Here is a 21,129-nt window from a genome sequence, read left to right as displayed (position 1 = left end):
GACTGCCAGGCCTTTTATTCTAGGGTAGTCAACGTCCAATTTTGCGAGGCAGTCGGCGACGCTGTTTATATATAAATTAAAAAGAAAAGGGGCGAGGATGCAACCCTGTCTAACCCCCTTTTTGATGGGGAATTTGCTCGTGCAACTCCCATCCTTGCCGTAGCGAACCTTGGCCCCAGCTCCACGGTACAATTCTTTTATGAAAGCAAGTATATTGGGATCAACTCCCATGGCGGTAAGGGTAGACCACAGTATAGAGTGGTTAAGGCAGTCAAAAGCAGAGCTTAAGTCCACGAAGGTCATATATAAATTACACCCTTTTGCCGTCACATATTTATCGGTAATCAAAGCTAAGTTGAGGCATTGTTCCACTGTCCCAAGGCCAGAGACAAATCCATATTGAAATTTGGATAAGGTGTTATTTGCCTGAGCCCATATCTGCAGTTGATTCAGCAGGACTCTCCCCGCCACCTTCATCATGGAGTCCAGCAAAGAAATGGGTCTGTAACACTTTGGGTCCATTCTTTCCCCTTTTTTAAAGATTGGTATTATGATGGCTTCTTGCCAAGTTTCAGGGAAACCTGTGTGGGCATAGGAGTTAAGGACATTCGTAACAATTGGTGCCCACAGTTTGATGTTGTCTTTAAATAAATCTATTGGTATTCCGTCCGGCCCAGGGGCTTTAGCATTAGAACTTTCAAGAATGGCCAGTTCCACTTCTGCATAATTGAAAGAGATGGTAAGTGGAAATGACTCTGTGTAATTTCTTTGTATCTCGTTACTCTCAGTTTGATGAATGTCAGAGTGGGGTGGCTCAATCTGTTCATCTAGTTTATACAATTCTGTAAAGTGATTTATCCAGACTTCCTCTTGGATGGCAATTTCTATGAGGTCAGTTGTCCTATCTATGAAAAAGGGGGCGTTGACCTCTCTCCAAAAGGCCGTGTTGTCTCTTAGGATACTTGCTTTTACCAAAGCTTCCCAGGCTGCAGATTTCAGTTCCTTTTTCCTGTTTTTAATTGCCTGTTTATAAGCTGCACGGGCTGATCTTATTTCCGTCTGATTTTTTGGGTGTTTGTTAAGAATAGACTTTAGGATATTGTGTGTACTTGAACATTCACGATCAAACCATCCAGGGCTTTTTGTCCCATTACTTTTGTTGTGTTTTCTATACAAGTTTTTCCTAATTTGTGACGCAATTTGATCAAAAGCACTGATGATTTCCTGTGGATTGGGAGGGTATTCTAGACAAATCCGGAATAGATCAGGGTCAAAGTTGATCAAATTTTCGAGAAACTTGGATGTATCAATTTTTGCCCACTTTAAAGTATAACCATTTCTCGACGAGAGTGATATGGAATGTGAATAGAGGTTTCCTGTAGTGCTCCCGGACTTGTTTCCACTAATGGGGGAATATATTTTCGCACTGATAGGGTAGTGGTCACTCATAACCAGCTCCTCTCTCCTTGTTTCTCGGGCATCGCCGTGGTGACTATTTGACAGAAGAATAAAGTCTATAGTCGTGAGCGAGCCCCTTCCATGGAATGTAGGTTGGAAGACAGTTGGTGGATCTGTTAGGTCATTAAAAAAGCCCAAATCCCATTCGTGCAATAAGTTGTTTAGTTGGGAACCCATAGCTGAGTGTTCGAAATGGGTGGTGTGTTCGCCATTTGGGGCTCTTAGGTCGCAAACCCTGGTTCCACTATATGGGCATAGGTGACAGTTGAAATCTCCTAAAATAACTAAGCGTCTGTCTAGACGAGGCCCACCCATGCCCTTCTTGATAAGTTTGGATATAAAGTCTATGAATTTTGGTTGGTCGTCTCTCTGTGTACTATTATATAGGTTTACGATGAGAGAGCTAACAACCTCTTTCCCAGTCATTCTTAAGGCCTGTGAGTGGAGGCTAAAGGACTTTAAAGTAGGATCAAGTGAGGCAACCTCAATGGGTTCTAGAGATACGTTGAGTCTATTTGTGACATATAGGCAAAGACCTCCTTAGGGTCTGCCTCTAGTAGGCTGGGTAGCTGGGGTGAAATGTGTGCTATAGCCATCCAGATTGGTAGGTGTCAGGTCCCAACATTCCTGTAGTGCTATGATATCAAATCTGTTTATAAAGTTCAGGAAAGTTGGGTCCTCCGCTTTGGCTGAAAGACCGGCTATGTTCCAGGTTAGGATAGACAAATGTTGATTAAAGTCAGTATGATTTGGGGGGCAATAGGGATGACTGTGATCAGGGGTTAAAGTGAATGGAGCCAAGGGACCATTTATTTGTACGGCAGTGGGCCCAGAAGGGGACATATTAGTGGGGCCAGCAATAAGTTGTTCCATAACAGGTTCCCCATATTGACTTGAGGGTGACCCAATACTAGCAGGGGGCAAAGGAAATTTTGTCTTATTCTGGGGGGATGGTTGGTTGCTTGATGGTCAGTCGACCATTTCTAAAACTGAATAATAGTTGCTGGTTGGTACCCCCCTCCACCCCTCTGCGTAGGGTTGCTCTCTTCTTTGATTCCAAGGGTGAAAATCCCACTCCCTTCCTCTGTTGCGTGTATCTACCTGAGACCAACTCCAGCCTGGGGATTGGTTCCAGCTAAGAGGATAATCTTGATCACGAGGAATCCTTGGAGGATAAAAAAAGGACAGACGATGGGTGTCTATAGATCCCTTTCTCTCCAAGGTTGACCAAGAGCAAATATATTTAACAGTCTCTGGATCGTCAAAATTGATGATAATGCAGTCCCCCTGTATTCTTTTTCTAGTTTCCCCAATCCAAGGAACCCTGCGTGTCATGGAGAGCCTGCTATTACAGTGGGATGGAAGGGGTCTGTTAACGTTGAGCCATTGCATGACTTTATTTTTTAAGGACCAGGTGGATTCACTCGTATTTTCATCTAGTTCTGGGACTCCCGTAAGGATCACGGTGTAGGGAGTTGCCTCTGGGGGGAGGTGGATAGGTCTCTTTGGCTTGGCTGGTTTATTCGTAGTATCACTTGCTGGTTGTACATCTAAGGGCTTGGGAGGGGGGGGCTTTGATTTAGTTTTGGAGGGCTCGGAGGTTGTTATGGTTGGCTTTCCCTGAGCTTGCTTGGTGGTGTCTTTAGTGTTTGTTGGAATTACTTTAGTGTTAGTAGGCGTTTTGGGAGGTTTACCTGCAGGTAAAGCGGTGTTATGTGTTGGTGGTGGGGGTGCGGATTTCTGCACAGTAGTTTCCCTAGTATGATTGGGAATTGTGGAGGCTGTAACAATGCTAAGAGGTTTTTGTTGACTAGTAAGGTTGATAAGTCTAGCAATTTGTTTCTCGATGTTATTTAAGGATCTTTCGATAGGTAATAATTGGGATTTTATGAGATCCTTAATTGTGACAACCATACGGTATTAAGCTCTGCATGATTTGTAGTTCCAGCAGCAGCGTGGTCCCACTGAGCATCTTCCAAGGATGCAGCTATTACCGAGGGGTCATCCACATTAATATGGTGGGAGGTACTGTCATTGTTTTTGCGTTTAGTGTGGGGGGATTTTTTTGACCTTGTGTGCTTTGGTGGACGTTTCTGATTAGTCGTGGCAATTGACCTTGTGCTATCCTGTTTAGGGATGGCTCCCTCCCTTATCCCCTTCTCGGTATTAGTGGCAGGGACAACTAGAGGTTGCGACTCTATTAGAGTTGGCGATGCCATTTGAGTCTGGCTAATCATCAGAGTCGGTGTTTTCTCCAGGTCTTCCTGCGAGGTTTCCCCCAAGGATAAGTGAGTGACGGATAAATCAACACTCATAGGAATGGTGTGTAAATCTGCACGGACTTCTTGCAGTAAAGGGGCGTTATTGCCTTGTTGGATGGGTGTTTTGGCTAAGGCCAGAAGGCCCATGGAGGATCTTCGTGCTGCTGCTAAGTCCTGGGAGACACGTCTTTCCAATAAAACAATCCCCTGGTTTATAGCATCGTTGGCCTTCGTAATGAATTGGTCAATTGGACCAGTCACCTGGCCCACCCCTTGTGCCGTCTTACTCCGCATGCCCCTTGTAGTCATGAGGGCTCTGTATTACACGTACACGAATAAAGGAAAAAGGGGATAGCAAGATGCTATCAGGATGCGAGGGGAGATGTCAAAAGGGCTAGATGAAATAAAATGGCCCACCCGCGCGCGTCCCGCGATGCGCGTTTGAGCCCTTGCTTAAATGCTGTAGTGTGACGAGGGGCGGGCACTGGGAGGGGGCGCGGCTCACGCGGGAAGAGGAAACAGCTGATGGATTTAGCGCTGTTCCTCGCAGTCCCGGGGCCGCGCCTCTCACCTCCTCTGCGGCCTCGCGGTGGCTTTCTCCTTCCTCTTGTGGCGTGGACAGTCTGGCAAAGAAGCTGCTACTCCTGTAGCAGAGGCAGGACACTGGAAGCGCTGGGAACAGAAACCTCAAAGGCGAGCGGCACCCGCGAAGCGGGGGCCGCGAGAGGTTATAGACGCCTTGCTGGGGGCGGGCACTGGGAGGGGGCGCGGCTCACGCGGGAAGAGGAAACAGCTGATGGATTTAGCGCTGTTCCTCGCAGTCCCGGGGCCGCGCCTCTCACCTCCTCTGCGGCCTCGCGGTGGCTTTCTCCTTCCTCTTGTGGCGTGGACAGTCTGACAAAGAAGCTGCTACTCCTGTAGCAGAGGCAGGACACTGGAAGCGCTGGGAACAGAAACCTCAAAGGCGAGCGGCCTTTAAAATGTATTTTCGCAGTACTATTAGTATTTAGGCCCCAAGGATTTTGTCTTGTCTTTCGACATATGACTGTTGGTTTATGTGTATACGTGTATATATATTTGTGTATGTTATTGTAAATAAATGTGTAGTGTTTATACGTTGAAAAAACAAAAGAGATAAAAAATATGATGTATAATGATTTACATCGAATCCACAACCTGGTGTGAGTGTGGTCTTTAAATTAAATAGTTGGTTGCTTTGAGAAGGATTTCTCATCGGTGGATTATTTAAAGTTTCCATTGAGTTAATTGTGAAAGATTGTTGTATCTATTCCACTTCATTACCTTTTCTTTTGCCAGTAATTTAGATATTGGAGCAGCTATTGCTAGTTTGGTATTTTTGGAGTTGCTCATTCTCTTTATGTTGAACCCGATTAGATTGATTCATAGAATGAACCTTGTATTAGTGCCTATGTATATTTACAACCTCGTTATGAGGTGCTTGTATGTCCAGTTATTTTTGGCTCTGTAATAAACCCCATAAATTTGAATTTGGAGTCAGTGATCCTTTCCAAGTTAACAATTGGTTTATGCTAAGTTGTTGTGAATGCAGGCTTTCTCCCCTTTACACTTCTCAGCAGGTAATAAAGGTCCAGTCGACGGAGAATTCTTAGTCACTTTCATAGAGGAATCCAGCGTCATCACAGGTATTACAGATATATTTCAGAACGTTGAATACATGTTTTGAACATAGCACTATAGATATAACAGAAGGGATAGATTTTGTAATGCAGGAGGCCTTCTCCTATTGTGTCTATCAGCTCTTTGAAACAATAGAAAGGCTATCTTTTGCAGTGGAGCAGATAACTCTTTATTATGTTTATCGGTGATAGCAGGATCTTAGTGCAGTGAGCTGGTACTCAAACGAGGAATAAGGGAGATAATGTTTTATCATTTTTTAGACTGATAATTTCAGTAAAATGTTCAGATTTTGTGTACTAAACCGATTGTTGATGTAACATACAATGTACTTGTGATTTAAACTTGTGTAAGAGACTGTTTACCAGTATGCAAAACAGTGCAAAATTTCCTAACCTTAGTGAGGGTTTACATTTTTGGGAAGATATCTCTGCCTTAATGTTGTCTATTTTTCAGTATGATATCAGATGATTTGGGAAAAACCCATTAACGTGGATGGATTGTGATTGAGTTCTATGAGTTAGTTTTCTTTCATTTTGACATTCGTCATATGGTTGTTCTGGGCATCAAAGAAGAGGAACTGATTCTAAAACCGTATAGGACTATAAAGGAGCTAATAGACTGAATAGCAGAGGGATGGATGTTACACCCCCTAGTATACGGCCTTAAATGAACATATACTGTCTGTTATTTAGTTTTCATTGAATTTTAATGTTATGTTTTTCCCTCTGATATTTCTTAATAGATATGTCAATGCATAACATTCTGTTTGTGTCTTTAACAGAATCTAAACCTCCACTGATGTTATTAAGGGAGATTTAAAACTGTGAACACTTTTGGGAGTGAGGCAAAAGTAAACTATATTTGTCCCATACTTAGAGCTCTATTAAGTGGCTGGAACATCCTTCAATTACTTCACTTGTACATTGAAGAGTAAGGGTCCAATTGAAAATAAGAGCAGTACATCTGCACTTATAAATTCATATCTTGAATCCGATACAGATTTACTACTTTATGGTATTCACGATTATTTCAGTTGTCTGTTGAGAGAACTGAGCCAATCTCAGCTTTCCAGGTGTACTACAGGACATGTGTCTCCAACCACAAGGGCCTCTTCCCTCTGAGAGGAGTTCTCCATCGCTGAGAAGGCAGCAACTAGGGACTGAAACTTCATGCAAATGCAAACTAAAAAAAAAAAAATCCATCCTTCCCTCTCACCTCCTCCACGTGTGTGTGAAGAGGGAGTTGACCCTTTTCCCCTGGGTGAGAAGTTATGTCAGCTCTTGGCTGAAGTAAATGTCTGACTATTTCCATCGTAGAAAGCGGGCAGGGAGGAATATGACAGTGCCCATGAAGGTCCGGGTTTGTGGGCAGTCCAAACTTTCAAGGCTAACAATGCCATAAGTGCGCTGGGGATGCTCAGAAGTGGGTCCCAGGCACTCCACACCACTGGAGTCAAGCTAGCCGGGCTGATGAGAGGTGTTACCTCGAAACCGGTCCGGTCCTCGGATGCTTGATTCCGTTCTGGGAAGGACATGGCTTTTGTAGTTCGGACTGGACTGTTCCCATGGGGCACAGGGTCAGAGCTGATTTGCATATCGCCATTGTCTAACCCAGGGTGGTGTGGAGTGCTAAAAAACGATGGATTTGGGCCCAGATCTTTGGACTGGGGTGAATGTGTGATATTGATCCACATTCGGTCCATCACCTGTTTTGTTTGCAAATACCGCCATAAGTGCGCTGGGGATGCTCAGACGTGGGTCCCAGGCACTCCACACCACTGGAGTCAAGCTAGCCGGGCTGATGAGAGGTGTTACCTCGAAACCGGTCCGGTCCTCGGATGCTTGATTCCGTTCTGGGAAGGACATGGCTTTTGTAGTTCGGACTGGACTGTTCCCATGGGGCACAGGGTCAGAGCTGATTTGCATATCGCCATTGTCTAACCCAGGGTAGTGTGGAGTGCAAAAAAACGATGGATTTGGGCCCAGATCTTTGGACTGGAGTGAATGTGTGACATTGATCCACATTCGGTCCATCACCTGTTTTGTTTGCAAATACCGCCATAAGTGCGCTGGGGATGCTCAGACGTGGGTCCCAGGCACTCCACACCACTGGAGTCAAGCTAGCCGGGCTGATGAGAGGTGTTACCTCGAAATCCGGTCCGGTCCTCGGATGCTTGATTCCGTTCTGGGAAGGACATGGCTTTTGTAGCTCGGACTGGACTGTTCCCATGGGGCACAGGGTCAGAGCTGATTTGCATATCGACATTGTCTAACCCAGGGTGGTGTGGAGTGCAAAAAAACGATGGATTTGGGCCCAGATCTTTGGACTGGGGTGAATGTGTGACATTGATCCACATTCGGTCCATCACCTGTTTTGTTTGGAAATACCGCCATAAGTGCGCTGGGGATGCTCAGACGTGGGTCCCAGGCACTCCGCACCACTGGAGTCAAGCTAGCCAGGCTGATGAGAGGTGTTACCTCGAAACCGGTCCGGTCCTCGGATGCTTGATTCCGTTCTGGGAAGGACATGGCTTTTGTAGTTCGGACTGGACTGTTCCCATGGGGCACAGGGTCAGAGCTGATTTGCATATCGCCATTGTCTAACCCAGGGTGGTGTGGAGTGCAAAAAAACGATGGATTTGGGCCCAGATCTTTGGACTGGGGTGAATGTGTGACATTGATCCACATTAGGTCCATCACCTGTTTTGTTTGCTAACAATGCCTTGGAACACCCTCTTCATGCCCCTTGAACAGGATTGGAAAGTATAGATTTCTTTGCACCTGTGTCAGACAAATCTGCACTTATATAAACATTGACGCCTGCCAGTGATCCTTTTCTGAATGTTTGATGGACATAAAACGATTGTAAACGTGTGTTTATTTGACATTTTCTTTTTTGAATCACGTCCCCAATATTTGTATTTCAAATCCTGCACAGACATTTGATTAGGTCTCACATGTTTATATAACGCTTACAGAATATGATGTGATTCATTGCTAGAAAAGCTCGGCTGTCACAATTTGCGTAGTTTCTTGGCACAGAGTGCAAAAGCAGATGCTACACAAAGTTCGCCATTGTGGAAAGAGATTTGCTTTCATGATTTCCCGAGCCGGAGCTGATTAATTATAATTTGGAATAAGGACGGAACACACTTTAGTCAATTTTGCTGTCAAGGCTCTTTTAGCAGCAGCGTCTATCCTTTTTCAATGATTTGCTGAAAAGTTAAAGGTCTGGGAAGTATTTATCTTTTTTGAGAACCAAGGACCCCTGTTGTAATAGACCTAAGAATAGGTACTAAGATTCGAATTGGTTAACATGTTTCAATAAATGGATTGACCTCTGACATGGGGTCACCTGTTTATATTGCTTACTTACGAGGAACATCTTAGCATCCACAGTCTGGAGCCCATTTATTTGATAAATTGAATATTTGAGTTGGCCTAGGTAAAAACTGGCATACTCTAAATTTAAAACTATCAAATCTATCATTGTCTGGACCCTGAGTGGTAAGGTCATAACTGAAAAGAGCTGTTTTTCGCTCTCTACAGTAAATGCCATCTCTTTTACCTATGCTTGTGTCGTGGGGCCTCATTACAAGTTTCAACTAAAAAGCACGCATTGCAGATGTTTTGTACCAACTGGCCAGGGCCGAAAATGTCCTCAGCACGTGTGGCCAAATGGCATCCAGCCAAGCTTACTGCAGGATTCTGGTTACCATGGTCTCCGGTTTTGTTGTATTCTATATGACTTACGTTGTTTAATAAAAACGGAGACAAAATTATTACCAGTTCTGGAGATATGCTGAGGCACTTTCATTTAAATTGTTTTTATTGATTTTGAGGGTTTACAGGGGAATAATGCTATGCTATGAGCAATTAAAATATGCAGTGGTACATTAGATACTTATGGTATGCCATTGAGAATATTGATTAGGGGAGAGCATTGTTGGTTGAAACCTCATTTGTAAAGGGAGTTGTAAGAGAAGGGAAAGAAGAGGAAAGGGAAGTGGGCATGGAAGAAATAAAATAAAGCCCATGGGCTATAAAGAGGGGTAGGTGAGGTAGGAAGGAATATATGTTTGAGAGACTGAGTGGCACTTTCTTTTAAAGATATTTTCCTACTGCCACTTGAAGAATACATTTTAACGTTTGAAAGAGAGGGTCATTATCAACCACACGTTTAAAGTGGTATTGTCAATACTGATATGTTTATCATATATTCAGTGCGAGTCCCTCGGATGATTTATTTCAAGTGGAACGATTATATATGACAAAATGTAAAAGAATCTTGGTAGCTTAATTTTGTCATAGTATATTTATTTAATACACAATATATATATTATACATTTATTTAGCACGTTTTATACTTTTACAATAGGCAGCTATCATAACTTCACAATTGCTCACAACTTTAAAAAGGTACTTCGATTTTACACTTTTTTGAATGCAACTGTGATTCTTTTGTATACAGAACAATGGCACGCAGTCAGAAGTTCTAACATTCCTGATTTTCAAAGGAGTCCGAATTCTAGGCTATATTCAAACTCATTTTATGAATCTATATGTTACAATGTTATGAAATCTGCCAAAGTGTCAGTAAAATAGTTAAACAGGATCAAAAAAAACACTAAATACTTGATTGTCGTGAGAGTTATTTTTTCTTTTAATAACATACTAAAACAACACACTCAGAGACTTTCATTTAGTAATCGTATCACTAAAGAAAAAATATAGCAACTCTGTGATCAAAATATATTGTTTAATTTTTTCATCAGTTTAACGTGACCAACATTGTCCATTGGTCAATTGTGTATCTTCCATTAGTGCTATAAACATTTCTGGCACCATAAACTCACAAACCTTACATTTAGATGCAAATATTCAGTTTGAAATAGTTCCTCCTTTGCCCTGGAGGGTTGTCGTCTCCAATATAGAGTAGGGAGGATTATGATACCTCAATATTGCCGCAAAATATTAAGGCCAAAATATCGAAAAGTAAGTCTACTTAGGGAAGTACAGATCTACAATTCTTACCTGCACAACTTTGTACCTGGCATATATATATATTTGGGTCAGTGCTTAACTTGAAGTGGTAATTGTTGGTGGGGCCCACCAGCACTCATGTTTGAGGACGGCTCTTATTTTTCGTTCGATTAATTTAGCTCAGAGCAAGAGAGAAATACTCAAAATGGTACAGAAGGAGGGAAAGAAAGGAAAGTAATGCTAACAAACGAAAGCAGAAATTAAAAAGTACTTGAATGATTGAGATGAGAGGATAGAGAGTGTATGAGAGCGAGAGAGAAATACTCAAAATGGTACAGAAGGAGGGAAAGAAAGAAAGAAAAATAATACTAATAAAAGAAAGAAGAAAGGAAAAAGAACTTGAATGATTGAGATAAGGATAGGGTGTGTATGATGGTGGATGAAAGAGGCTTGAGGGGGAATCAAAACTACACAGCCTTGATATTTGGCAGCCCCAAAAATTGAAAGCACTGACCATGGGCTCCTGAGCAAAACCTTTGGTCCTGGTACAAATTCTTGTACAAATTAGGCACCAATTTATATATATATTGTCAAGGTACCTACATGTTGAATTGGGTCAAGATAAACTATACATACTTACCTGCTGATATTTTTAGCCCTCGATAATTTGGCTATGATATTAAGTTAAAACGATATTTCCTACTTGATATTCTGGACCCACATCACCTGAGGAGTATGCCAAAAGAAATTGCTTAAAGTTCATTTTGTATTTGACTGGCTTCAGGAAATGGTGCTGGACTTCATTCAGAAAACTGTATCGTGTACACACATTGACAATTGTGAAATATTTCCAGTTGTTAACATGACATTTCTAAAGTGTGATTTGTATGTCTTCACACACAATATAGGGGTCGATTACGATGGCGTTCGGAAAGGTTCTGCATGGGATACGCATTCGGCGAATCTGATATGAAACCTATGTTTCAGACCAAATCGGATACATGCCCGAACGACTGATTATGATGTAAGGAAACTGTTCAGGCTGTCCGAATCGGTTCCATTCGGCTTTCGGACAGACAGAGTCGTTTGGAGCTGAATCGTACAGCTCTATGGACACTGGTTCCGACCGAGCGATTATGATGTCCGATTCTGACAGCCATTCCGAATCGGTTTGTCCGGCACAAAACGCTTGTTGGAATCTGACTTCGGGGTCCCGTAGCAGGTCCCCCCTCACCTGAAGGCCTCCGGTTGGGGCCAATGGGGGTACCCATGGGACCCCTCTTTACAACCATGCACAATGTGGCAGACACCATGGGGTGCCCATCACAGGGGGCAAGGTTTTCCCTAACAACTCCTTTTTTCAATGGGGGCCTGTATTCTCGTTTGGAACATAGGCTCCCATTGAAGTCAATATGAGTCCGACCGAACAATGTTCAGAAGAATCGTGATCGGTCGGTCGAACTCGTAGAACCCAATTTAGTCGGAAACAATTCCAAAACTGATTCGGTTGGAAGAGTTTCTGAATGACATCGTAATCGGCCCCCTAGTCTTTACAAAACAATACCTGACCATCACATTTTGAAAAGACCCATACATTGTGACAGTCCCAAGTTAGTTTAAAAGCATACCCCAGCATGGCAACTATTTCTAAATATGGTTTACGGTTTATGCCTTGATGATACATTGAAATAATGTATTACAGTATTTAATTTTGGTGTCGAATTATATTTTCTTGTTATAGTATTATTAATTCTGAAAACAGGAATATTGTGCCATAGTGTCAACTCATTAAGCAATATTTTGCACTGAAACTGCTGGTTGTTTTGTTCTGTTGTTACTGCAGTTTTGCTTTTATGTGATTATTAGGGCACCATAGTGACACAGACAGATTTACAACCCAGTTTCCTAAATGAATTTGTCAGCCATCTCCGGCCAAGCTTTTGGATTGAAGCCTAAGCTGCACTGAGGAGAGTTTGGAGCAGTTACAGCTCTGCATCTTCTGTCATCTCCTGCAATGCAGTTGTAGTGGGCATTTGAGAATGACTAGGCAGTTCACCTGGATTTATTCATCGGTGCTCATTGCTTCCTCGAAGCCCCACTACCACAAAGCAAACAGGAAGATTGTGGCTGTGGTAGGGCTATTTACACCCACTGCCATATGCCTTTGAACTAGATGTTTACAATCATCGGCATCCTGGCAGCAATGGACTACCCATATGTGCAGCTATTTTATCCTTTCATGGCATAACATATATTCAAATGGTGCAACTTTTCACCCACCAAGGAAAAGGTGTCCACCAGGGACTACTTCCACTTTATGTTTGTGGGCTTGGGTGTTGGGTGAGCCTACAGTGGTCCAGTGGAGCCAAATCCCGTATTAATCATGCCTGAGACCGTTTGCATTATATGCTCCTCTATTAAAGGTAAGGTGCGGCTATGAAAAAAAATGACTGCAAATGTGAATGTAGGGATGGAGGTCTCTTTTTCCTCTCAGGCCTCCATACCTTCATTTACAGGCATGTGGATGGATTCACAACGGAATGCCTCCCTCATGAATGGTACATTCTTCCAATCCTACCACATTTTTCCAATGTGATGGATTTGCACATTTATTGCAGCAAAAACATAATCTCACTCAGTATTGTGGTTACTGCGTAATTATAGCATTTGTAATGTGATCTGAGATTAGTGCATCAGGCCCATAGAATCAAGTTTCTACTGGATCAAATAGTAAAAAAATAGACGTCCCCCTCTAATTTCGTAATCCTTTCTGTCTTCAGATCTGTACTGTATCATCATCTGTGACGTTGTCCAGCACCAGGTTCCAACGGGGACTATATAGACACGCCAAAACGAAAGTGCAACTGGGCATCAATCTTTAGACATACAGTTTTGGGTTGAAACACAGAGGAATGCATGGTTAAACCATGCATGCTTCTACAATGCAGCTCTACAAACGAATGCGTCAGACCAACGCATTCCTTTACCACATATGCCTTTCCCACACAATTTTGTGGTAAATGCAAGACTGGTAAAGGGATGTGTGGTAAAGATCACACCCCAGCCCCCTTAAGCCCTAAAAACTTCTGAAAACCCCGATCCGTAAAAACGACCCGACCCCCCTAAACACTACCTGACCCCCCTGAGCCCGAAACACTACCCCAACACCCCATGAGCCTTACAAACTACGCCTCCCCCTCACTGAGCTCCCAAAACTTACCCAACCCCCCTTGAGCCATAAAAACTACCCCAACCCTTAACAAGTACCCTGCACCCCCCTTAAAACCTGGTACCAGACCTCGTTATCTCTTAATCCTTCCTTTTCCTGTGCCTGCCCATCCCAGCATCTAGACCACAGATTGCCTTAACCACGCAAATGCATTGTTAGGGCATGTGTGGCTAAGGCAAAGGTGGTTCCACTTGCGGGAAAACTGCATACGTGGCTCAGCCAGCATTATAAAGGTGTTTCTCACAGTTGTGAATACAGATGTGTAATATTTATTTATTTATATATTGTACATTTAAACAAACGTTGAAGATATGTGTACTGCTATTTGTTTTGCGCAGTTTGTATAATGTTCCTTTTCACAATTAATTGATGTATAACTTCTAAATTACAGCAAGTTTTTTGTTGTCCAGCAATCCGTATTTGTTTTCATTTTGATGAAAGTATTGTCTAAATGTATTCTAAGATAAAACGTTCTTTGACACAGACTGGGCCGATTCGTTTTCTAATTTGCTTATGGTTAGATATCCAGATTTTTGAATTGCAGTGCACCACTAGAAAATAATATTTCAGCAGCTAATTTTATATTGTCCTGGCATAGAAAGGTTGCAACATTTATTGCATCCCGCAGGAGCTGGAATTCATTGGGTGCAATAAAACAGTACCTATTAAACGTTTTTCGGTAATAGCATGCAGATTTTGTTGCTTGCTGGATCAAAATCTGCTTGATAGGCTATTTACCGGACAATTTTCCACCTGTTAAATTCCAACAGGCTTGACCTGCCAAAATGTATCAGGGTATGCAAAGTTTATCACTCTAGTAATTACCACAAATGATAAATTCGAATTACTTGAAAATCTGATCCCTTTGCAAGCAGCGGTATGTGCAGGGCCGAACACAGAGGGCTACTCATAATAAGGGTTTATATGGTTATAAAGAAAATATTACCATGCAGTGGTTAGGCACGGGTGCAATGAGTCCTAAATCAGTCGAAGAAAGCCCTCTAATACCCCAGTATTTCTGCTAAAAACATCCATAACTAGTATGCAGTTGGCCCCTCGCACCCATGATTACTGTACCTCTTGCAGTATTCATTGCTACAGCCTTGTTTCTTGATCCCTTCACAATCAGTGGATTGCTACAACCTAATACTTATGTTTCCTCTGTGAAATCACACAGGATCAATAGAATTTTTGGAATTACAGCTTGAATTAATCTCATGAACTCCCTTGGATTTATAACAATCATGATGTTTTAAATCAAGCTCTAAACTCAGCCCTTTGAATCGGGGTGTTTTTTCATCGATGAGTGTACGCGACAACCACAATACACCAACAAGAAACTCTGATTAGAACATCTGTGCAAATTGTTACTTTCTGTTATGTTGCCAGGCGACAGCAGGAGTCAAGAGGGCTTGGCAAAAAAACCAACTTCATAAATGAGGTTTATAACCCAACTTGTGTACACATTTCCCAATATAGCGTTTATTCTGCTATGCAGGTTCAAAAATTGCTTTACAATTTGGGTGTACCATTCTTGTATAATGATTGCTTTACAGTATTTATTAAACCATGTGGAAAAAGATCAAATGAATGCTTTTAAAGCTCAACAGTTGTTTCTTCAGACTGCGGATGAAGAGAGTTAGGGATCAGAAGGCAGTCTATTCTTTTGTCAGCATCATTACTCTCCGGGAACTCCAAAGCATCCTTTATTGAAACCCTATAATGAAGAAGGACAGGAGGTAAATATTGTACATTAAGCGAGTAATACATGCACAGCCCCATACTGTAGGTCTGTGAAAGGGCCATACATCTACACTCACAAATGAAATTTCCTAAGGAACAAATGCTAGTTCAGGTTGCAGGCGGAGCATGGTCAATGTTGCTTGGATATGTAATGTTTAATAGTATGACGCTCTAAATCATGATAATTGCTCCTTGATTAGGGTGATAGGCATACAACGTTAATTAAATAAGTGAATCTTGTGCATGCTTTGGCATCTATGGAATCCACTATGGAATATACATTGCAATTATATATGTAGGAATTTGAGTGTCAATTGTGACATCCTTCCATTCTGAAAATAACCTGATTTATGGTTATGCATCTCTTACAGTAGAACTATCACAGCTTTCACAGCGCTGTACCTTTTAAATAATCAAATTTTTAACTGAATGAGAGCCAGATTTGCAGAGTTTATGACATCCTAATGGAGAATGACACGGATCTATGTCTGGGAAGCTCTGTCTGATCATTTTGAATGTCTGCAACATGGATGCTAGAAATGCATCCAGGTGACAGATACGTCAGTCAGCAAGGCATCAAATGGACAGCAGGTTTGGTAATCTGAATCAGCCATAAAGCACGCTGTCCAACAGCGAAATCTACCATCGTCCACCTTTCAGATGAGTGTACCCCAGAGTGACCCTGGTGCTGCAACACGCCTGTCCAAGTATGTGAGACAGAACTGATATGCTTGCAGAACTTTTCTAATTGAGTACACAAGTCAGACATTTAGATTATTTGATGCAGCAATGATGAAGAACAATATTGGCAATTTAGCACAGGACAATAAATATTTAGTTGTTATTTTTGTCTTAAAACGGCGGGTCCTATCCCACTTTTTTCTAAAAAAATTACTCTTAATCGCAAAATGCCAATAACCTATGTGGCAATGTCAACTCTTCCTTTACTGGCCATAATCACAAACACTGTAGAAGCAGACCAATTAAGACATACTTGGAATTTGATATATTTTTCCTGACTTTCGGTCAGGTTTCCACCCACTTAGAGGCGCAGAGTGCAATGCTGAATAGAAGAGAACTAATGCCCTTATCTTGCATGATCAGGATGATTCAGCTGTCTTAATTTTGCTGACTCATCTTCCACTTTGGATACCATGGAACATGGGCTAGAATTAGAGAAATTACCATCAATGGTGGGGGGACCAGGCTTTCAGTGGTTCCACTTTTTTATTCTATTTCAGGGTACATACAGGCCTATTCACAAAGGTATGTTCACCTGTAGCACCCCTAAGTGCACTCTTTCATTCCTCTGTGAATCGGTCCGAAAACATATAAAATGGGACTAAAATGGGAATATTCTTACATAATTTGTACAAAAAGAATGAACTGACCCCTCTTTCCTTGTTTACTAACAGAGATTTGGATATTTTGTCACCGATTCACACACATCTAGGAGTATGTAAAAGAGTACTCCTACAGTCCAACTTCCCACCTCTCGTGCCCATCTACCTGTGTTCGCTAAGTTTCTGTCTCTTCCGGTACATTGTAGCATCTACTTGATTGCTCTCATACTTTTAATTACTGCCCATGGTATTTGCTGGTAAATGTATGTGGATGAAACACAGAGTTTGGTTGACCTTCTTACTGAATCTTTCACTGCTTCTACTGTGCTGTGTTGCTTATCTAAGATAGGATATTCGATGGCCAAAGTTAAGGATGCAAACAAAACTGACATTTTGGCAAATTCCAGGCAAATCAGTATTGAGTTTTGGCCTCCTGAATTTGGTATTTTCCCTTCTTCAGTCCACTTAATCAGGATGCTGGCTGTATTATTTAATACCACTTTTTCATTTGATAATCCGATGTCTGCTGCAATTATGGATGCACAACCTGTAAAGAGATCTCCCCCTGTTGTAAGATTCTCATCTAATCTTGCTCAGAATCACACTGAGGTAATTTTCAGTTTAATGTATTGTTCAGCTTCCTATCTGGACACTACGAAACACATCTTCCATAAACTGCAAGACTATATCTAAAATTCAAGACATACCAGAGAACTTTGATCAACATCTGGCCACAAAGTTGCTGCTAGAGGTGCATCCTGCAGTGTAATTGTAAATTGTATGTATTTAGCTCTTACTACCCCTGATGAGGTGTTGGAGTGCTTTGCAGTGAGTAGCACACTATTCAGGACCCCAAGACTACAGTTAAAGTTAACGTCGTGTGTAGTCATTCGGCCACTGGAACACATCTACACTCACCTGCTTCAAGCATAAGCAGAAAGAGTATATCCAGATCTTAGTTTCTTACTTGTTATTTTATCTGATGTTACGATATATTGATGTTCTTACATTTTTATGCTGTATCTTGTTGCTTATTGTGTTATGTAATGGAATGGAATGGAATGTGCACTTATATAGCGCGGCTGTCATCCCAAAGGTATCCTGGCGCTATGAATGGTTACTGTATGTTTGGCACTTTTATGTTTCTGTATGTATTCATTAAAACTTTAAAACTATGAGGTAAGTTTCTCTGTACTACAAGAAAGTCCATTTATATTGCTTTGACTAGACAATACATGTCTTAGGTTTTACCTGCTGGTGAGGGATAGACAAAGGGTATCATCACTACCTGCCTAAATACGATGGGTGGTGTGATGCCTTCCTCTCATGGAGGAAACTTTCTATCGACAGAGTCAACTGATGCTCGTTGACACTGGTGGTCCTCCTTACCCTAAATAGGGCAGGATGACTGTCAATTTAGTGGACAGGGTACTCCATCAGATGTTTGTGTTGGAGTATCCTGTCCTCCAAACTGCAAATCTATCCCTATGTCTGAATAGTTCAACCTTCCACTTCCCTGAATTTATTTCAGAGACTACTAAAAAGGTGGTATTTCATTGAGTTTGTTGAAGTATTTCGGTACTAGTGTCTCGCGGGTAGTAGGAAATAATTGTCACACGTATTTCCCAATCCCCCTAGGTTCCAAGGGCCCTTGAGAACAGACAAGTCAAAAGGTAGTAATTAACAGTATTAATTGTGATATATCTCCCTGAGGTGCCAAAAAGGATATGGTGTACAACTGTGATATTTTGCGAGCATGGATACTTATTTCAATCTCTCAAGTCTAAGGCAACACCATCATTTACAAAATCATGTCCCCATGATTTGCAGCTACCCACAAGGTGATGTCATCAATCAAAACCAAGGACTATTTGCACCATCCGATTAGTATAAAAGTATACATAGTTTGGCGTCTCACTGACATTTGTGAAATACTAACACCTTCAAATATTAGGTAGGAATAAACACACTATCCTTTTGATATAAACTTACAGATTAAGTGTTCCATCGTCCCCAGAGAAAGTGTTTTCATTGGACTCTGCATGAATTGTTTCGGCGGCTTCACTGTCTTGCTCACAGTTCTTATTGATAATGACAGTCCTATGCATAAATGAAATAAAGTTTACAAGGATACAAATGTCACCATGCATTTCCAATCATGTATTGGTAATAGATAAATATGACACAGGCAGAGCAATAGCAAACGTAGTATAGAGAAGAATGCTCGCCCAGGTACCAGCTCTGTCTATCCAGAGATAGGTGAATTACTTGGTTAAGCCACTGCAGGACTCAACAAACCTTGACACCAGACTCAACAGGTCTAGCAAGTCTGTTGGTTGCCAGAAAGTTAGAATCTTAAGATCAAATTGTGTATTATTAGAAAAAGGGTTGGAGGTGTACGATACCCCTCATAAATAGCTAGATAGTTGTAGTAATAGGTAACTAGTAGTGTCCTGCAACTTCTGTCCAAAGTTGACCTTTCTCTCCAGTGGTAAATGTACAGCATAAACACAGAGAACTCTGATGCAATTAATTAAAACATATATGGGCTCATGCACAAAAGCATTTATGTATACAGGAAGAAGGACAGCAGCAGTACTATTTTATGTACTCTTACATGCCTTTATGAATCTAACCTGAAGTTTCCAATTTCCTATTAGTTAAAGTGCAAAGAGGGTACAATCCTTTGCATCTGGACTCATTGTAAATAACTATTCCCTTATTTCATGGTCCTTCCCATTTGAGGTGTTTTGGGACCGATTCTTAAAGGCATGCCAGAGTACGTAAAAGAATACTTGCTTGAATATGTTTATTTAGAGGGTATTTGACAAAAGACAACAATGAATTAAATACATCCAATTTTAAATTCATATTTAAAAAAATATAAAACGTATACTGTAAAACCTTAACTATATATACATTCACTTAAAAGAAACAAAGGTTTCAGGGAGGTGATAGTTAGGTCCATATTTTACATGCACAAAACCACGTTATTCAGACTGACACATACTCTCCAATACAACCACTCACACAGCAACTCACTAAATTCCCACTCAAAAAGCCACTCACTCACCAATACAGCACAATTACATACCCAGTCACTCCCTCGTACAACCATTCAGACACCCACCCAGTCACCCATACAATCACTCACACACCCACTCATCCACCCATACAGCTAGTGACACACCCACCCACTCACCAATAAAGCCGCTCACACATCCACTCACTCACCCACACAGCTAATCACACATCCACTTATGCACCCATACAACTACTTACACACCACTCACAAACCCATATCGCCACTCAGACACCAAGTCACACACACATATATACACAGCCACTCACAAATTATACATTAAAAGTAGTATCACTCATTAGTAGTGTGTTGGATTTTGGTATCTCTAGTTGGCACAGGTAGGTACTTGTGTCAAATAGGGACCATTGCCTCTAGTCAGGGTAATGGGATACAATCCTAAAATAACCCCTGCTCACTCCCTTGGTAGCTTGGCAAGAGCAGACAGGCTTATCTCAGAGGCAGTGTGTAAAGCATTTGTGAACACATACAGTAATCAAGTGACAACACTACAGAGGGACACCACACCAGTGGTTTATATCAAAAAGAAGTATTCTTTATATAGACTTATCACAAGACCACAAACAACAACAATCCACAATACTGTACATAAAATGGTAGACTTAGCTTAGTTCTTCTTAGATCTTAAAATGCCACTCTAAATGTACCTTAAGATGCGACACGCAGGGTAACAAAAGTGTTGCAGGAAAGGTGAAGTGGTAGTCCCTTACACGCAAGGATGGTGATGCATCCTAGCGTGGAAGATCTGGCACAAAAAAATAAAGATGACACTTTCTCCTTGATGTAACACGCTTCCCGGTGATGCGACAGCATCTGTTGCGACATCGATCCTCTTCTTCGGCGATGCGAGATGCTTTACATGAGGCGAGCTGTGACGGGCCCTGCGACACGCTTCCGAGTGATGCAGCGGCATCTACTGTGAGGTCGATCCTTTATCTCCAGGCGAAGTGAGTTGCTTCAACAATGATGCGAGCCGTGACAGGCCCTACAACACTCTTCCCGGTGATACGGCGGCATCTGCTGCGACATCGATCTTCTTCTCAAGCAATGAGCTGCGACAGGCCCTGTGACACGCTTCTTGGAGATGCGGCGGTGTCTGATGCAACGTCGATCCTCTTCTCCTGTGACACACTTCTCGATGATGCAGCGGCATCTGCTGCGGCATCGATCCTCTTCTCCGGCGATGCAAGGCGCTTCGTGTTGTGAAGCGGCAGCGGCAGTTTGGTGACGCGCTTCCTGTTCTTGAGTCGCACTTCCAGCTCCTTGTGAACCGCAAGTCCTCAAAAAGCCCAGCACAACTGCAGGCACTTCAAGAAACTCTTGGGGAGCTGGTCGGTGAAGTCTGTTGTCCCTG

The 21,129-nt window shown here is 42.1% G+C and overlaps 1 protein-coding gene across 1 annotated transcript in view; it reads right to left on the bottom strand.

The window, feature by feature from the left end:
• Window positions 1–15,048: 15,048 nt before the first annotated feature.
• The window catches only part of LOC147727312 (uncharacterized), a 206,803-nt gene continuing 200,722 nt past the window's right edge, over window positions 15,049–21,129 (bottom strand). Inside the window, exons 6-7 of the mRNA XM_086963091.1 lie at window positions 18,668–18,775; window positions 15,049–15,306 (exon numbers count right to left, since the gene is read on the bottom strand). Coding sequence (XP_086819217.1) covers window positions 15,186–15,306; window positions 18,668–18,775 — 229 coding nt within the window. The 3' untranslated portion in view covers window positions 15,049–15,185. The remainder of the gene's footprint in view (window positions 15,307–18,667; window positions 18,776–21,129) is intronic.

Source organism: Lissotriton vulgaris, chromosome 3_1, assembly GCF_964263255.1.
Source record: "Lissotriton vulgaris chromosome 3_1, aLisVul1.2, whole genome shotgun sequence".
NCBI lineage: Eukaryota > Metazoa > Chordata > Amphibia > Caudata > Salamandridae > Lissotriton > Lissotriton vulgaris.
Note: the sequence above shows the minus strand (reverse complement) of the source record. Positions and strands in the feature narration are given on the sequence as shown.